The following is an 18684-nucleotide window of genomic DNA, read 5'->3' on the forward strand; positions in this document are numbered from 1 at the left end:
CATTAGCAAATGTATTGCTTTTACTAAAAATGCCGACAAAGAATTGTAGATAATTGCTGTGAGAGGTAATGTGCACAGATATGTACATTCAAGAATTTTTCTGGTAATGAACTTGTACTCTCTGTAGGACATCAGCCAGCCCCCTGCGTACAGCAGGTTTTTGTTATTTTATTTACATGTACAAATATCCATATTCCCTTTCTTTCATACTTCATTCATTTTTTTAATTAGAAAGTATACAAAGGGGAAATACTACAGACTTTTGCATATTGCGGTATATTTTTTCCCTCTTGGATTTCTGGGGTGGCTATTTATAACATTGAATAAACAAATATCATGCAACAGTGGATTTAAATTATACAACTGACACCTTGCCTGCCAGTTTGCGGATACCTGCAACTAATCATTAGCTTGCTTAATGTTGAAATGGTATATTTAGTTTTCTAAAGCCCAGAGACCTGGAGAGGGGAGGTGGTTAAAGTAGAGGTAGGTGCATGACACCTCCAACCATGATCTTCTGTCTCAAGATTGCTTTGGCTCTTTGAGGACTTTTTGTAGTTCCACATAAATTTTAGGGTATGGATGAACCTAGAGGGTATTATGCTAAGTGAAATAAGTCAGATAGACAAAGGCAAATACCGTATGGTTTTACTTATATGTGACATCTAAAAAAAAAGTTAAAACAAAACAAAAACAGACTCATAGAAACAGAGAACAAAATAATGGTTGCCAGAGGAGAGATGGGGGATGGGTGAGAAAAGGGGAGGGGAATATAGTCAATAATATTGTGATAAGTTTTCATGGTGACAGGTGATTACTAGAATTAGTGGGATGACCTCATTGTAAGGTATAAAAGTGTCAAATCACTATATTGTACACTTGAAACTAATATAACTAGTATATATTGCATAATGATAACCTATATAATAAAGAGGTAATATGCAAATTGACCATCACATCATGTGGTCACAAGATGGCCACCCCCATGTAGTCACAAGATGGCCATCACAAGATGGAAGGAGGGGAGTGCAGTTGGGGGGGACCAGGCTGGCAGCCGAGGGCAGTTGGGGGCATTAGTCAGGCAGGCAGGTGAGTGATTAGGATCCAGTGGTCTTGGATTGCAAGAGGGATGTCTGACTGCTGGCAGTTGGGAGGGATGTCGGACTGCTGGCAGTTGGACATCCCCTGAGGTTGCCCGGATTGGAGAGGGTATAGGCCAGGCTGAGGGACAACCTCCCCCCATGCATGATTTTTGTGCACTGGGCCACTGGTATATTATAAAGAAGCTGATAGTCTCAAGAAAAGGCCTACCTCAGTCAGACTTTTGTTTTACGTATTAAATTTGACAGGTTTGTAATCACATTTCATTGACTGACATGAGCATTGCTGAAATATGTATTATACAAATCTAAGCTTCTTAGCATTTAAAATAAGAGCTGGCTTTTCCATATCTACTAGGTGCCAGATGCTGCATGCATCTGTAGACATTATCATGAATCCCCCAAACATCCAAGTTAGGAATGTTATTTCATTCTACAGATGAAGAAGTGGAGGATCAGAAAGGAAAACAGTTGGTCTAATTTCACTTGGCTAATCCGAGGGGAATGTAAGAAGCAAATGCAGGCAGTATATTATCCACAATATGTGTAACCAAGCAGTTTGTTTTTTTAACAAATTGTTTAAGATGGTAATGAAAAGTAAAACCTACTTCTAAGGTAGTTGGTGGTATTTTTCCTGTAGCAGACCTACTCTAAAAAATTGTACTCTTTCCAATTAAAATACATTTGAAAAATAAAAATTATGATAAATAGGTAACCTAAAACTAACTTCCTCAGAATAATATTCCCATTAATACTGATAAAACCAAATTTAAAGCTTAATTTTATTAACTTGAAGTAGAGACAACAAATGAATTTTAGCATAAAAAGCATGACTTATTTAAAATAAAGCATTGGTTTAGCCAACTCTAGTTTATTATTTAATAGCAAATCAAATATTTTATTCATTCTAGTAAGGCAGTAATGAGCAAACATGTTTTACTAGAAAAAAAAAAAAAGAAGCATAAGGAATTAGCTATGGCCCTTGCAAGGGGAAAGAATATACTCGCACATTAGAATTTCCCTCATTAGACATTTCACTTTAAGGTGTCTTTAGAAGACGCCTTATAATTAAATATTTACAACTGTAGCCCTTGCCAGGCCCTTGTATTATGTTCATCCAATGAGTATATTTATTTCACATAACAGTTAACAATTAGTATCTCTCTTGCTTATTGCTTTCTAACATAAATGATGTGATTTTGATGATCTAAAACAATCTAACAAGGTATTTGTTTTAAAGATTCATTGAAGTGACCATTTCTAAATTAATCACTAACTTGAATTTCTTACAATGAGATTTCAAAAAGTTATGTAATCGCAAATATGTGTCCCTTTCTTGTCTTTTGTTATGAAACCACCTTTTTTACGCAAAGCAGAGACAGTAGCTGACCTTGCTCAACCTAAGTTCCATTGTTAGAATCTGTTGCCTGAACTAGCCAGTTAAATTATGAGACACTTTGTGCTGAGCATCTCTTGTGCGTGTGCCTGTACCCCCATTCCCAATACACTCGTAATCCATATACTGGTTCCTGTTGGAAACCTGTTTTTGTCTCAGACTGACCAGGAAGCAGGATGCAACCCTATTTTTACCAGAAAGCATTAGTGAGTTATACTTGCATTAAAAGCATTGAGGGGGAATGTATATTTTATTAAAATTTTTCTTGGGAGATCAATGGTGACTTATATCACACATTGTAAAATATTCCACTACAAAACTTTCCTTACTTTTATTTCCAGCAATGACAGACTAGATAGTTTGAGACCAACCACCACCTGAGTGTTAACTAGGAAAGAAGACAATGAACAGAACATCCCCCCACCCCCCGCTGCCCCCCCCCCACACACACACACACAGAGTTAGGATGAGATGGAAATAGACCAGTCTAAGAGAGACCTAACCCCAGATTGAAATCGTCTTAATTTTTTATTGGATTAGGGTGATGTGGATGCCTAGAGCTCCCAGCCCAGTCTGCTGTAGAGGCAAATTTAATCTCCTCTGAATGTAAGCTGTAAGCAACAACTTTATATTGGTTATCAATGACACAGTTTAAACATAAGAATACAGGAAGGTTGAATATAAATGTATGGATGAAGTGAAAATTCTGTAAAGGAAGCTAGCATAGCTTTTATAATATTAGACCTAGCAGACTTTAACCCATATAATGAAATTGACACATTATACTGATCAATCAGTTATTACAAGGTCTTTGTTTTCTGCTCTACTATTTAAAAGAATAAGTGAAATCAAATATTAAAAAACATTTTTTGGGGAAAATTTGACTATTTTGATGTTGCAGTTTAGGAAATTGAACTCTTCATAGAATAGAATTAGGGGCTGTTTTTACTTTGAAAGCCTGATAAATTCTTTATAAAAATATTTATAAAACAATTTTTGGATTGTTTGTGGGTTTTTATTTAATTACTAGAGGCCTGGTGCACAAAATTCATACATGGGGGGGTGTTCTTCAGCCCAGCCTGCACCCTCTTGCAATCCGGGACTGCTCGAGGGATGTCCGACTGCCAGTTTAGGCTCGATCCTGCAGGGATCGGGCCTTAACTGGCAGTCAGACATCCCTCTCGCAATCTGGGACTTCTGGCTCCTAACTGCTTGCCTGCCTGCCTGCCTGATCGCCCCTAACCACCTCTGCCTTGGTCCCCGCCACTGCGGCTTCGTCCGGAAGGACGTCCGGAAGGTCGTTTGGCTGTCTGGTCTAATTAGCATATTACACTTTTATTATTATAGATATATATTCCTTCTTTCACTTTCTACTGATAAATGTATCATAAAGTAAATGCTTAAAAGTGAGAAAAAATATTGGATGTTAACAAATGTTATTGAGCCCATTTATTCAAGGTGTAAGATGATAACATAAAGTTTCTGTTTTCTGGTTCAAAACAGTATACTACTGGCAATTTCCTATGATATCACCTAATAATTATTGTCCCAGATATTTTTCAGCACTCATTTTGAAGTTGCTAGGTTTCTAAATAAGCAATATAGGTGTTTTGTTTTGAATAATATACTAATTCTTTATCCTTCTACAATTTTATATACGCTGTAGACCACGTAGATTACTTGGGACTCTAAGTATTTACTCTTCATATTAAAAATCTAATAATTTTTCCTTCTGCTATCTCTTTTTAGATACAGCATTCCTCTAAAGTTTAAAACTAATTTTTTTTTCTTTGCTAAATTTAGTGAGCTTTAGCTTCTCGGTGTTTTTGGCAGGGGCTTTGCAGGGGGTGCCCTACATAGAAGTATGGTGTAAGGTCTGTCACCAATGGCCTAAGCTAGACTGTGGCTCTGCCAAACCATCAACTTCTCTGTGCCTCAGTTTACAAATCTGTAGAATGCTACTAACAGTCTTTCCCCCTTCAAAGAATAATTGTGAAGCTTAAATGCACGAACATATATGTCAGTGCTTAAAACAGCCTGGGATGTGGCAAGTATTAAAGAAATGTTAGTGAATATTGTTATAGAACACGAAGGGCCCAGTGCACAAATTCGTGCACCTTGAAAGGAACTGTGGGCCGTAAGGCTGCAGTGGGCACAGGGGCGGGTCTCGGCCCAACCTCCGGACCCCCACCCGGCCCCTCCTGCTGCGGACCCCAGTCCCATGTCTGGCAGCAGCCCTGCTCCCACCACCGCCACTCCCACACACTGACAGTGTCGGCCCCACTCGCACCCGCTGACAGTGCAGAACAATTGGGGATGGTGCCAGCAGCGGGTGCGAGTGGGGCTGGCACTGTCAGTGGGTGCAAGTGGCAGCTGCTGCCCCAATTGCCCCTCAGGAGTAGGGGGAGGTGGAGAAGCCCTTAGTGACAGTTAGGGCCGGCAGCCGCCACTCACACCCGCTGATGGTGCTGAGCAATCGGGACTGGTGTCGAGGGCCAGCAGCAGGTGTGAAAGCCGGGTGGGACCACGGCCCCTGGGAGCAAAGAATTTTCAGTAACCACCAGAGGCTTGCCCGGATGACAGCGACCAGCGGCCCCCCCCCCCCCCCCCTTGGCCATGTTCTGCGCTCTGCCACCTACTGCCGGCGCCCACCATGTTCCGCATGCACCACCCTGGTGGTCAACGCACATCATAGCGACTGGTTGTTCGGTTGTTCCGCTGTTCAGTCTATTTGCGTATTAGCCTTTTATTACATAAGATATTTGATAAATCGACTATAGATGGTCATAGAACATCTTATGAAAAAGGAACTTGAGAGCAGAAATCTACAAATAAGATCTGAGATGAATCTTAAAAAGGGTACGCTTTTGAAGTCAGACTGGACAGATCTATATAAAAGTGTTTGCCCTTGGTAACTTAATGTTGCTTTCCTGTACAAAAAAGGAGCCACCTTTCAGGCGGTTGTGAGTTGAGAAGTCAGGTATGTGGTTCTGGGACCCTGTATGCCTGCAGGAGTGAGAGCATTCATCCGTGGTGCGTGTCAGCATCTGGATGCTTTCTGTTGGCTGTGCACACTAGATATTGCTTGCTGCAAAAGTGATTTCCTATCTAAACAGGATTCTACATCTGCACTGAAATGAATTTTCGCTACATCCTACATTTTGCAAATAGCAACAAAAACACATTAAAATCCATCTGGCATGGCTTTCAGTGACAAAAGATGGGAAATACTGACATCTAGTGGCGATCTAGCAGTATCGCATAAAATGTTAATCCAGTCCAATACATGCAGGGTGTCCCCCAAAATGTACACACACTTTAGCAGCTGGTTCTATTACATTTTGAAAATGAAATGTATTTTAACAAACACTGCTTTTATAATTATTTAAAGTGTGTGTATACATTTTTGGGAATACCCTGTAGTGGTATGTTGCTTTACATAGGCTGTCCTAAAAAAATTAATATAAAGCAAGTTTATGTTATTATTTAGAAGATATAACCATTGACATTTCTTTTAATCATTTAAAAATAATGCCCTTATAAGTTTTGCTACCTAGGTAATATTTTTCATTTTTTTATTTTAAATCACATATTAATTCTATATTTCTCTATAATATCACATAAGCTGTGAACTTCATAGTTTACTAGCATTTTCTAAACTTATATTATTTACATTAAAATGAATAAACACAACATTGTTTTATTGGTCTTCTTGTAAAGTAGTTACTCGTAAAATACACTTAAATGTATAGAGGAGTTCAAAGCATTTTAAAATAGAAGTTTTTAATTTTAGAATAGTTTTAAATGTACAGAAAAGTTGCTTCCTATTAACATTTCGTATTATTATGGTACATTTGTCACAATTAATGAACCAACAGTGATGCATTATTATTAACTGAACTCTATATTTCATTCCAGTTTCACCAACTGGAACCAGTAAGATGCATCTATACCCAGGTCTACAGCACATCTTTATCCTTACTTACAGATTTGTAGAGAGGGATATATACTTATAGATGGATGGCAAACACTTGTCTGGACCGACCTTCCCACCCATCAAGGGGAGCGGAAGGCCAGCCCCCTGCTCCCTGGAGGCCAGGAGTGGCCCCTGGAGCTGGTGCCAAGAGGCTGAGCGACCTTCAGCCACAGCCCAGGTCCCGGAAGGTGGAATCTGGCCTCTGGCGGCGGGAAGGGGAACCGCGTGCTCTCCCGGAGGTCAGGGTCCTGGGAAAGGGGGAGGCGGGGAGGGCGGGGAGCCGGCGGATGGGGGCGGGGAGCCCGCCCCGGTTTGGGAAGAGGGGGAGCTGGGGACCCGCCGCCGGGTCCAACCCGACCTCCGGCGCGGCGGCCGGGGAGGAGGAGGGAAAGGGTGCGCGCAGGGGCCGGAGGTGTCGCCCCGCCGCACGGGAATCCGGCCCCGGCGGGGCCTCCGGGTCTGGCGGGGGGAGCCTCCTGCGCGCCCGGCGAGCCGCCTCGCCCGTGGGCCGCGCCGCCCCGGCCCGGAGCGCCCGTGGCCGCGCCGCTGGAGGCTCGCGGTTCCCGGACGCGACTCGGCCGCCTGTGCGGGGTCAGCCGGGCGGGGGGCGCAGCGCTGGGCGGGCGGGGAGCCGAGGTCCCGGGGGCGCGGGGGCGCGGGGCCCGCCGCCTGCAGGGGGTCCGCGCGGGGTGTGGGCGCGCCGGGGCGCCCAGGCCTGGAGGCGCGGGGCCGGGGCCGGGAGACGCGAGCGCAGGCCTGGGGCTGATCGTGATTGGGTGAGTCCTGGCCTGGGGCGGGCGGGGGTGAACTCTGCCGGGTGACGTGTTTGTGCAATGTGCGTGATTTTCCCTTCTGCCTGCCGAGCTGGACTCCATCTCTCCTGCTTCCCTGCATCCCTTCCTGAAATTCTCCTGCTGACATCGCGCGGGCCGCCCAGGGGAAGGCGCTCGCTGGCTCTCAGAAGCGTCCAGGAGACCTGATTTGACTTCTCCTGCCATCCCCGCCCAGGTTACTTCCAGCAGGTTCCTGGGTTAAGTCAGGACGGCCTGAGTGTTTTCCAGGGAGGGGCAGGTTCGCGAAGGCCAGTTCCTTCCAGAAAGTCACCCTGCATTTCAGCCCGTGCAGATACAGGGCTCATTTCAGCCCGTGCAGATACAGGGCTCATTTCAGACCGTGCAGATACAGGGCTCATTTCAGACCGTGCAGATACAGGGCTCATTTCAGACAACCCCTTTGAACAGGAATACAACATTGAAGCTGCGCTGACTGTTGAATACTTGAATGTCTACAGGCACTGGTTTGTGGGCTATCGGGAGGCAGCTTCTTCAAAGTAAAAGCAGATGATCCAGTCATTTCCTTGACAACTAGAATGGAGTGGCTCATGGAGACTGGGACTCAGCCTTAACTTTGATACATCGACAAACTAATACACTGTGGTTCCCTTGTTGCACTTCGGTTTACACCCCAAAGTAGGTCCTGTCTGCAAATGAGCAGCCCTAAATGTACCCACGAAGCTGACGTTTTTCATCTCTAAAATATAAGGAACTAGGGTAGAGCTGTTACAGGTCTACGTGGTATGTAATAAAAGCTTAAATGTTCCACCACATTCAAGTTTTAAGGTATTTGTAGGACGCATCCTGTAAGTTGTGTATGTTTTCCTAGACTGTAGGGCTGGTGTAGGAGTTGATAGTTTACAGGGAATTAAAGATGTTCAGTATATTGCATGAAACAACAGTACAATACTGCATGACTGGAAGACAGAGAAACCAATGACGCAAAACAAGACATAAAAAGAAAAACTAAAGGTAAATGTTTGCAGATTCTGTTTTTAGTTTACAATGTCAGTAACCTGTGGTTCATGGAGAGACCAGCTCCACCCCTGTCGTCCTTGTGACCTTGGGCAGTCATTGAGTGGATGGGCTCAAGTTCCTCTTCCGAATTCTCCTGAATTCTGGGGTCAAATGTCTGAGCCATTACACTGAACTTGGAAGTTCAAGAAGTCCCACAGAAGTCCAGAGACTTTGAAGACGCGGGGAAGAGCAGAGGAGAAAAAGTTGGAGAAATGGTCTGAAAGTCATTTCAAGGCGTCCATTTTCTAGCAATCCCCACCCCCACCCCCATAGCTGGCCAGCACCCCTGTCTTGGAGACCTGGTGGTCTCACTTCACTTTGAAGTGAGCAGGAGTGTGCCTCTTGGCAAGGATATGGTGTAATGTGAGGAGGGAAACTAGTTCTCCCATTTTGTAAATAATTTTCTTAGTTTGAACTTCCTCCTTCCCACTCCTCCCACCCCACCCCATGACCTCAGGAAAAGGGTGAATATTCTGGAAGAAGAACTTATTTAGTTGGAAACAAAAACAAATGGGTATGCGTTTTCAAGATGCACAAAAGGAGAGGAAATGCTAAGTAGGAGCAAGAGAAGCTAAATGAGTGCTGGAGGGACTCCATTCTGTTGTAATCTCCATTTTTTGGAGATATCAGCTACTGTGAATTTTCTTTCTTTATAAAGGTTAAAATAGTTCCAGAAATGTCTTTAATTTGGAGAATATTTTTGAGTCTGGTCACAGTGTAATCTTTTGATTTAAGCATGAACATTCAGAGTAATCCGAGAGCAAAAACATACTCTTTAGAGGCACTGATTGAATCTCTGCCTATTGATTTGTTTTTCAAGAAACAGGGCATCTTTACCTGACAGGCATTGGTTTAGGTGCTACAGGTAAAGAAAGCTAATAAAGGGTCAAGATCATCATAATGAAAAGACAAGTATTGAAAGAGAGCTTAAGCAACATAAGTGCCCACCCATTGAGGAGTGGATAAAGATGGTGTGGAATATATCTATATCCTATCTCAGTGGTCGGCAAACCACGGCTCTCGAGCCACATGCGGCTCTTTGGCCCCTTGAGTGTTCTAATGCCACTTCTTCAAAATAGACTTGCCTAGGCCCAGATTAGGTTCTGATTGGTTGGTTTCTATGCCAGTCAGAGTCAAAAGCTCCACCTCGTAGGCTGGCATTGCCTCCTTTGGGAAATCCAGAATGGCCCCACTCTCTCTCTCTCCGGGCCTGGTCTGCAGCCTCGAAACAGCTGCTGATCAGGCCTTGCCTCTCTCTCTGGGCCTATTTCTGTGCCTGATCCACAGCCTCCGTGGCAGCTGCAGATCAGACCCTGCCTCTCTTTCCGGGCCTCATGCCTGCAGCCTGCTGTTTGGTCATATTTCCAGTTGTTTAGGTCATGACGGCCCCTGGATTTTTATATATTAGGACTAGTAGATTACTTGGCCATAAAAAAGAGAAATCTTCCCATTTAAAAAAACATGGATGGCCCTAGAGGGTATTATGCTAAGTGAAATAAGTCAGAGAGAAAAAGACAAATTCCATATGATTTCACTTCTATGTTTAATCTAAAGAGCAAAGTAAACAAACAAAAGAGAAACAGAATCACAGATGCAGAGAACAAGCTGATGGTTGCCACATGGGAGGTGGGTTGGAGGGGTGGGTGAGGAAGGTGAAGGGGTTAAGAAGTATAAATTCATGGGTGTTAGGTACAGCACAGGGAATATAGTCAATAATATTGTAATAAGTATGTATGGTGCCAGGTGGGTACCTGAAATGTCAGGGGATCACTTCGTAAGGTATATAAATGTCTAACCACTATGCTGTGCACCTGAAACTAATATAATACTGAATGTCAACTGTAATTGAAAAATTTAAAAAGTTTAAAGAAATAAAAACAAACAAAAAGAGAGATGCATACTAAGAAATGTTGTGGGAGGTGCAAGTTAACAAGAACATTTTCATAGGGTAGCATTTCCTAATAATAATAGCAGTGAGCAAGATCAACCTGATCTATCTATAAAGTGCAGCAATTTTCAGCCTTTTTCATCTCATGGCACACATAAACTAGTTACTGAAATTCTGCTGCACAACCAAAAATACCATATTTTCCAGCGTATAAGACGACTTTTTAACCCAGGAAAATCTTCTCAAAAGTCGGGGGTCTTATACACCGGAAAATACGGTACTCACTCTCAGCTCCAGCACTGAGACAGTGGCTTGCTGGGGATACAGGTACCGTATTTTTCGGCATATAAGACCCCCGACTTTTGAGAATATTTTCCTGGGTTAAAAAGTCATCTTATAAGCCAGAAAATACGGTAGGTTTTTTGCTGATCTGACAAAAAAATAAACATAATGTTGATTCATTCACATTGGATGGCTATGTGTGTGCACATGTGTGGGTATAGGGGGACATGGCAGGAGGGAGGGAGCAACTTTATACAAAGGGAAATTTTAAAAGTCTTAATGAATAAAATTATATTATTATGTTAGAAATACTTTTAATATTTTATTTTATTTTTCAGGAGAGGACTGTCAGAAGGATCTGGGAAACACAATTTTTCTGTAAAAAGCAAAGATCCTTTACCTACACATTTTACAAGTAATGTGCAGAAAGCCATTGATAAATATACCTGGTAAGGATTAATCTATGAAATACTTCTGATTGCAAAACCAAAACATGCCCATAATGAACATGGGAAACAAAATTGAAGATTGGCCATGAATTTCTAAAAGAAGCAGTTTTATTTTCATATAAAACTAAAATTAGTGAAATGTTACATTGCATCAGTATTTGAAAATTCTGTGTGCTGTGAAATTGACCAATGTATTTAAAGAAAGAAAGAGGAAGTGGCTCAGAGAAATAAAGCCAGTTTCCAGCCTATCCTCTTCCCAGGAAATCCTATATAATAAAAGCCTAATATGCTAAGTGTCCAATTGTCCGGTTGGCCGTTCAACCAATCAAAGCGTAATATACTAATGATATGCTAAGGCTGATCAACTGCTTGCTATGATGTGCACTGACCACCAAGGGGCAGACAGTCGACTTGTTGACCAGTTGCTATGACGTGCACTGACCACTAGGGGGCATACGCTCCGACCAATAGGTTAGCTTGCTGCTGGGGTCCGACCCATCGTTACTGAGCGAGTAGGGCCGGACACGCCCTTGAGCCCTCCCACGATCCCTCCCCGGCCCCAATCATGCACCAGTGAGGTCTCTCGGCCTGGCCTGTGCCCTTTCGCAATCCGGAACCCCTTGGGGGATGTCAAAGAGCCAGTTTCAGCCCAACAGCGGAATGACGGTCACTGTGATGCTCACTGACCACCAGGGGGCAGACACTCAATGCAGGAGTTGCCCCCTGGTGGTCAATGCGCTCCCACAAGGGGAGTGCTGCTCAGCCAGAAGCCTGCAGTTCTAAGGATGTCCAACTGATGGCTTAGGCCCGCTCCCCCCGAGGGCTCCCAAACTGCAAGAGGGCACAGGCCGGACTGAGGGACGCCCCCCCCCCCCCCCGAATGCACGAATTTCGTGCACTGGGCCTCTAGTAATATTCTCTAGTATTATTTATGTTGCCTCCGTTTGTTCCTGCAGTGAGTCCGTGTCACCGTTTTCATCCAGTGGAAGCCCCACACCCACAGAAGCCCACAGCTCTTGGTCCAGGTCTGGGACGCAGAGTTCGAACTCGACCACGGGTTTATCTACCGAAAGGAGCTCCATTTGCTCATGGAGAGATGAAGTATGTCTCAGAATACTTTGGATAAGTGCATGTTTACAATGTATAAAGAAGAGTTGCTTTCTTATTTTTTAAATTATTTTTATTTTTTATATACATTTTTATTGATTTCAGAGAGGAAGGGAGAGGGAAATAGAAACATCAATGATGAGAGAGAATCATTGATTAGCTGCCTCCTGCACACCCCCTACTGAGGCGCAACCCGGGTATGTGCCCTTGACAGGAATCAAACACAGGGACCCTTCAGTCCAAAGGCTGATGCTCTATCCACTGAGCAAAACCGGCTAGGGCTCTCTCTCTCTCTCTCCTTCATGTTTTTATTGACTTGAGAGAGAGAGGAATAGAGAGGGAGAGAGAGAGAGAAATATCTGCGAGAGATAAGAACCATTGATTGTCTACCTCCTGCACGCCCCCTACTGGGGATGGAGCCTGCAACTAGGGCACGTGTCCTGACAGGGAATTGAACCAGTGCATAGGATGACACTCACCAACTGAGCCACACCAGGCAGTGCTGCTTTCTTCTTATTATTTTTTAAAAATATATTTTTGTTGATTTCAGAGAAGAAGGGGAGGGAGAGTGAGATAGAAACATCAGTGATGAGAGAGAATCATTGATTGGCTGCCTCCTGCAACCCCCCCCCCCCTCCCCGAACTGGGGATCAAGCTCGCAACCCGGGCATGTACCTTTGACCAGAATCGAACCCAGGATGAAGGCTGCAGGCCAACGCTCTATCCAGTGAGCCAAACTGGCTAGGGCTGCTTTCTTATTTTTAAAAATATATTTTTACCAATTTTAAAAGCGTTACCTATTATACACATACATAGCCATACATATAAAATCATTTCTGTGTCACGCATAAAATCTTAAAAATACAGGACATATAAGGAAAAACAAAAAAATCACTTATATTCCCATAACTCAAAGCCTCAGCTATTAATAGTTTCGTTTTTTTCTACTTCCTTCCCCTCCCTCTGGGGGTGTTACATTTAATTTCTTACATGAGATCTATGGCGGGAAGCTCAGGACAGACGCTGACAGTAGGAACTCAAGAGGAAAATTTGGGTGAAGTAAAAACTAAAAAATCGCCATGGTTAGAGGATTTCTAAGCAGATGTTTTCCTTTCACCTTCTAACTCTTGTGGAAACCGTTAACTTTGACCTTATGTTTGTCATTTTGGGGAGTGGGGTTTGGAGCCAGGCAAGCGTTTAGTCTGCAGCTCTGTGGGGTGCTCTGCGATCGCACAGCCTCCTGCCCCCTTCGCCCCCCAAGTGCCCCTGAGCATCCCGGGCACGGCCTTTGGTGAAGCCCTTTGACTGGGAGCCTCCACTGTCGCCCTTGGGTGTTCTAACTCTTGCACTTTCTTGCGTTGTGTTTTTCTTTGCTCTCTTTAAGAGCAGTTCTCCACTTGCCCGTCTTCCTCCTACCATCTGACAGCTGCGATTTTCAAAGTGTAGGAGGGGACGCTGGGCGGGAGTCAGCTCTGAGTCACTCAGGACCTCTTCAAAGGTGTGACTCTCACTTCTGATAAGCAGCCCCCACCTCACGCCCACTCCCTGCCACCCCCACTCGCACTCTGCTCATGAGTGTACAGGTGGGAAGAAGGCTGAGAGTCATGGCTTCACTCTGACCAAATTCTGGATTTTCATGTAATTATCCAGAGAGACTCTTATGGCTTTCATTTATAGAACTAGAGGCCCCGTGCATGAAAATTCATGCTCTGGAGGAGGGGTCCCTCAGCCCAGCCTACCCCCTCTCGTAGTCTGGGAGCCCTCTGGGGCAGGAGGTAACCCAACGATCCGGGGAAAGCGATGCCTCCATCACACCTCTGCTGCTGCCACCGCTGGCAGCTCAAGCCTCGGCTGGCCCTGGTTACCTGAACCTTGGGCAGCCCTGGGCGGCTGGGCAGCTGCCATCTGAGGCTTGCTTGCACCTCGGGCGGCCCTGGGCAGCTCGACAGCTGCCATCTGAGGCTTGCCTGTGCCTTGGTCCGGCCCTGGGTGGCTGGGGGCCTGAGGGGACTGGGAGACTAGGGGCAGGCCCGGCCTTGCTGCACCCCTGCCACCCCAGCGGGGCTGAGGGGACTGGGTGCTGCCATCTTGTGGATGTGGGCACCGCCATCTTTGAGGTCATGGCAGTCAATTAGCATATTCCCTCCTTATTAGATAGGATGTACATCACTCCAGAACCTACAGTTGCTTTTAAACACTTTTATTTACTTTTTGATAGAGAATATTTGCAAAAGCAGCCAAATGCAATCGAGAGCAAATGGAAAGTAAGCCCTCTCCCAGGCCGCACCCAGGCAATTCCCTCCTAAGAGGCATATGTTATTATTGAGTTTCTCCTTATTTGCATTTTAAAACATATTTTATTGATTTTTTACAGAGAGGAAGGGAGAGGGAGAGAGAGTTAGAAACATTGATGAGAAAGAAACATCGATCAGCTGCCTCCTGCACACTCCCCACTGGGGATGTGCCCGCAACCAAGGTACATGCCCTTGACCGGAATCGAACCTGGGACCTTTCAGTCCACAGGCCGACGCTCTATCCACTGAGCCAAACCGGTCAGGGCCTTATTTGCATTTTAAAAAAAGAATTCAACTCCCTTGCAACCTGGGAATCTAGTTTATTATCAATTGGAGGGAAGAAGTAACACAGAAAATATTGACTAGCGTTCTATGAAAATCAACCTGAGTATACCATTTGGATCAGGTATGTCAGACTGAATATGCATTTTGTTGCCCTTAGTTGTGGATTAGATTTCAGGTTCACACATCCCTGGAAGAAAAGATAACCAGGTGTTTGCTCTGGAGGCTGCCTGCTCAGTGTAGGTTCTCCTAATTCTGGTAATGTTCACATTCTCCTCCTTGACCTGAGGGCTGTAGGACTGTTGCCTCCCAACCGTCGAGAACACGTAGAAAGGCTGAAAGGTTTTCTTATCCACATTTCACTGTAGCCACAGCCCAAGAACCTCTTTAGGTCCGGCAGGAAAAATTAATACTCTGGCCTCACCCTAATAATCACGCCTCAAGATTTTTTTTCATTGATTGAAAGAATCTGAATGGCCCTTTCTATAAAAGCCCTTTTCCTTTTCAGTGGTATCATCAGAGAAAGAAATAGTCTGAACATTGCAGATGTGCTTAGATGTGGTCTCACCCAACCATATGAGAGACATATGTCTGCATGTTTATACACGTGTGTGTGCGTGTGCGTGTGTGTGTGTGTGTGCATCTATATAAATAAAACCCTAAGTGACCAGTCAACTGTTTGACCAGTCAACCTTTTGGCTGGTTGCTATGATGCGCACTGACCACCAGAAGGCAGATGCTCAATGCAGGAGCTGCCCCCTGGTGGTCAGTGCGCTCCACAGCAGGAGCACCACTCAGCTGACGGGCGCCAGACACCAGGCTCATGGCTGGTGAGCGCAGCTGCAGCTGCAGTGGCTTGAGCCTCTCTCACCTCCGCCACAGCCCTACCTAGCGGAAGTGTCAGCAGACGCAGCGGGGCCAGGATGAGTGGGAGCAGTTGGCTTGGGCTCCTCCCCGGCTGCCTGCCATTTGGTGCACTACTACATCCCTCAGGGGATGTCAGACTGCCAGTTTCGGCCCGATCCCCACAGGCAGTCCAACATCCCCGGAGGGGTCCCGGATTGTGAGAAGGCACAGGCCAGGCTGAGGGACCCCACTGATGCACAAATCCATGCACTGGGCCTCTAGTGTGTGTGTGTGTGTGTGTGTGTGTGTGTGTGTGTATAAATGTATATATATATATATATAAATATATATATATACACACATATATATGTGTGTGTGTGTGTAAGTATCTATATTAAGATCTGTGTCATTATGTATACCTATACCTATCACTATATCTATGTAAAATCTCAAATATGTCTCATAACTCATGTAGTAGATGATCTCTACTTAATAGTTACAAAAACTGTGGGCCAGAGTGGAATGCAGTTTATCAGAAGACTGAAAATTGCAGCACTGGTGTGTCTGACCACAAAATCCACTTATTTCGATCTTGTCATAATGGGTGCTTTAAACATGTTAGCATCCTGGATTATGAAGCCGTTATGTCTACAACTTTCAGTCTTGTAACCAAATGTGCATTTCTGTTTTAGGAGTTTGACAAAGCCAGTGCACAGAAAGTACAGCAGCTATTCTGGGAGGTCGAGGAGATGTTATTCGAAGGGAAAGTGAGCCCACAGACCCAGAACCTCATGGCTGAGTGCAGCGAGTGGGCGAGACGATCCATCCATCTGAGGTAGGGGGTCATTCATAGTAATTCACCACAGTGGGTTTGGGAACCGCCCACTCCGGACTTGTTTAACACGATGAGTACATTTTGACTGAAACACTTGCCTGGTCAAAATGTGTATCCAGAACACGTGCCCTTTACTGAGATATGGCATCTTTTGGGATGGCGGCTGGGCAACGACTGAGACATCCCTATACTCAAGTTCACTTTAATGTCCGAGAAGCACAGTTAGCTCATCCTCAGAACAGATGCAAGATGGTAGGCCACCCTTTACCTCCATGCTCACTAGGATGTGAGCAACACGTGTGTGTCCTCAGTACTGAAAGTAGGGCACAGCTCGCGGGTGGAGGAGGGACAAAGTAATTATTTGCTGAATGATTAGATAGATGAACCTTACCATTGCACCAAGATTCCTTATGTAGGAAGGATCACTTGTTGTTTTTATATCCAAGATGGAGACTCTAGATTGGATATAAAGGGAAGTGTTTTCTTCTTTCAATAACTCAGCTAAACTACTTAGGGGGCAGTCCATATAGGTTCTCCGAAGGTCCTCTGTTCCTTGTAGGGGGCAATCCATATAGGTTCTCCGAAGGTCCTCTGTTCCTTGTAGGGGGCAATCCATATAGGTTCTCCGAAGGTCCTCTGTTCCTTGTAGGGGGCAATCCATATAGGTTCTCCGAAGGTCCTCTGTTCCTTGTAGGGGGCAATCCATATAGGTTCTCCGTAGGTCCTCTGTTCCTTGTAGGGGGCAGTCCATATAGGTTCTCCGAAGGTCCTATGTTCCTTGTAGGGGGCAATCCATATAGGTTCTCCGTAGGTCCTCTGTATTGTGCCTGGGGAGGTCAATGACAATATTCATGCAGATCTTCTGGTGGCATCCACCAGGTACCTTTAAAAAATTCTTGACTAGGTAGTTTTTTCTTTTTTCTTTTTAGGCCTCTGTAAGCCTCCCGCCTCAGAGAATGCAATAGGTCCCTTAGCTATTACTTGTGGGTGCTGACTTTTCTAGACCTGGGGAGCCTACCAAAGTGTCAGGAACTCAGAGCTGCTCCTGTCTCCGTTAACTCACATAGTTAAGATAAAACATGTAGGAGGGGAGGATAGAAGAAGAAATTGAAAGGAACATAAGCCAAGTCTACATATTTATAGATTTCTATTCATTACGTAGATTTAGTTAACATTTATAGAGAACTGTGTGCTTGCATTACCCACCATCAGTGTTTTCAAACTTTTCCCTCTCATGGCACACATAAACTAATTACTAAAATTCTGTGGCACACCAAACATATTTTTTGCTGATACGACAATAAAAATAAGTAATTTTGAATCATTCACAAGCAATGGCTATTGTCATTTTTTTATTTGACAATCTAAGGGAAAAGAAGTCAGTGCCCCTGGCTAAACAGGCAGGTATGACATGTTTTAAAAATTCATGTGGCAATATATATATATATATATATTTTTTTAATGTGCCGCAGAATTTTAGTAATTAGTTTACGTGTGCCATGAGAGGAAAACAGTTGAAAACCAGTGCCCTAGATGTAAGGATCTGATAGACTTTATCTCTAGGTGCCTGTTATCATTCTGTCCTGCCTACACAATCAAACAAATGGAGTCAGTGGCCTAGACGCCTGAGAACTTGGCCTCAAGTCTGCCAGTGGCAAGAACAGTCTGGCCTGTCCCTTAAAGCCTGTGGTTTTCGGTGATGCCGGGATACTTCCCATGTACCAGTATGTTCCTTATTGTTTCATACATGTTCCTTCAGAATAGTATTTTATATGACTTTTAAAGTTGCAAAACATTTTACCTTCTCCATAAAAATATTAATGGTTTTCTCTTTTTTTAAACCTTGCAGAGTATTAGGAAGACAGGTCATCCTGCCGACCGATGAAGGGGTCCGCCACTTCCAGGGCAGCGAGCCTCGCTCTGCAGGTCACAAATGCTCCCCGGATGCTCGTGAATGCAGCAACATCAGGCAGTAAGTTCCTACAAGCTGCTTCCAAAAGGTAGTTTTAATGGCATTTGAGCTATACTTTTTCATGTCTGTCTCAGCCGTGAGCCTCGGTTCCACCACTTTGCAAGTTTATATTTCACTGAAGGGCAGGTACAGAGCATTATTTTTATAAGATGCTTCTGATTCCAGATGATGATGATGATGATGATGATGACAGTGTATGTGTATGTTTGTGTGTGTGTGTGTGTGTGTAATACCGATATCAAGGGAGTTAAAATATATTTTTATTGATTTCAGAGAGGAATAGAGAGGGAGAGAGAGATAGAACCATCAATGATGAGAGAGTCATTGATCAGCTGCTTCCTGCACATCCCACATTGGAGACTGAGCCCACAACTTGGGCATGTGCCCTGACCAGGAATCGATCTGTG

At 44.4% G+C, this 18684-nt stretch overlaps 1 protein-coding gene across 4 annotated transcripts in view; it reads left to right on the forward strand.

Moving 5' to 3' along the window:
- Positions 1-18684, forward strand: part of LOC307104095 (protein FAM149A-like) — a gene marked incomplete at its 5' end in the record, with an annotated part of 124947 nt that overhangs the window by 79817 nt on the left and 26446 nt on the right. Inside the window, 5 exons of one of the 4 annotated variants that reach the window (XM_079778732.1) lie at positions 6687-6711; positions 10831-10941; positions 11898-12042; positions 16163-16305; positions 18155-18277. In XM_079778732.1, the coding sequence (XP_079634858.1) occupies positions 16220-16305; positions 18155-18277 (209 nt within the window). Of the gene's footprint in view, positions 1-6686; positions 6712-6789; positions 7249-7894; positions 7942-10830; positions 10942-11897; positions 12043-16162; positions 16306-18154; positions 18278-18684 lie in introns of those variants that run through there. The other 3 variants (XM_079778730.1, XM_079778731.1, XM_079778729.1) reach the window with 3 other exon arrangements.

Source organism: Cnephaeus nilssonii (genome assembly GCF_951640355.1).
Source record: "Cnephaeus nilssonii genome assembly, chromosome: 8".
In the NCBI taxonomy this organism is placed as follows: domain Eukaryota; kingdom Metazoa; phylum Chordata; class Mammalia; order Chiroptera; family Vespertilionidae; genus Cnephaeus; species Cnephaeus nilssonii.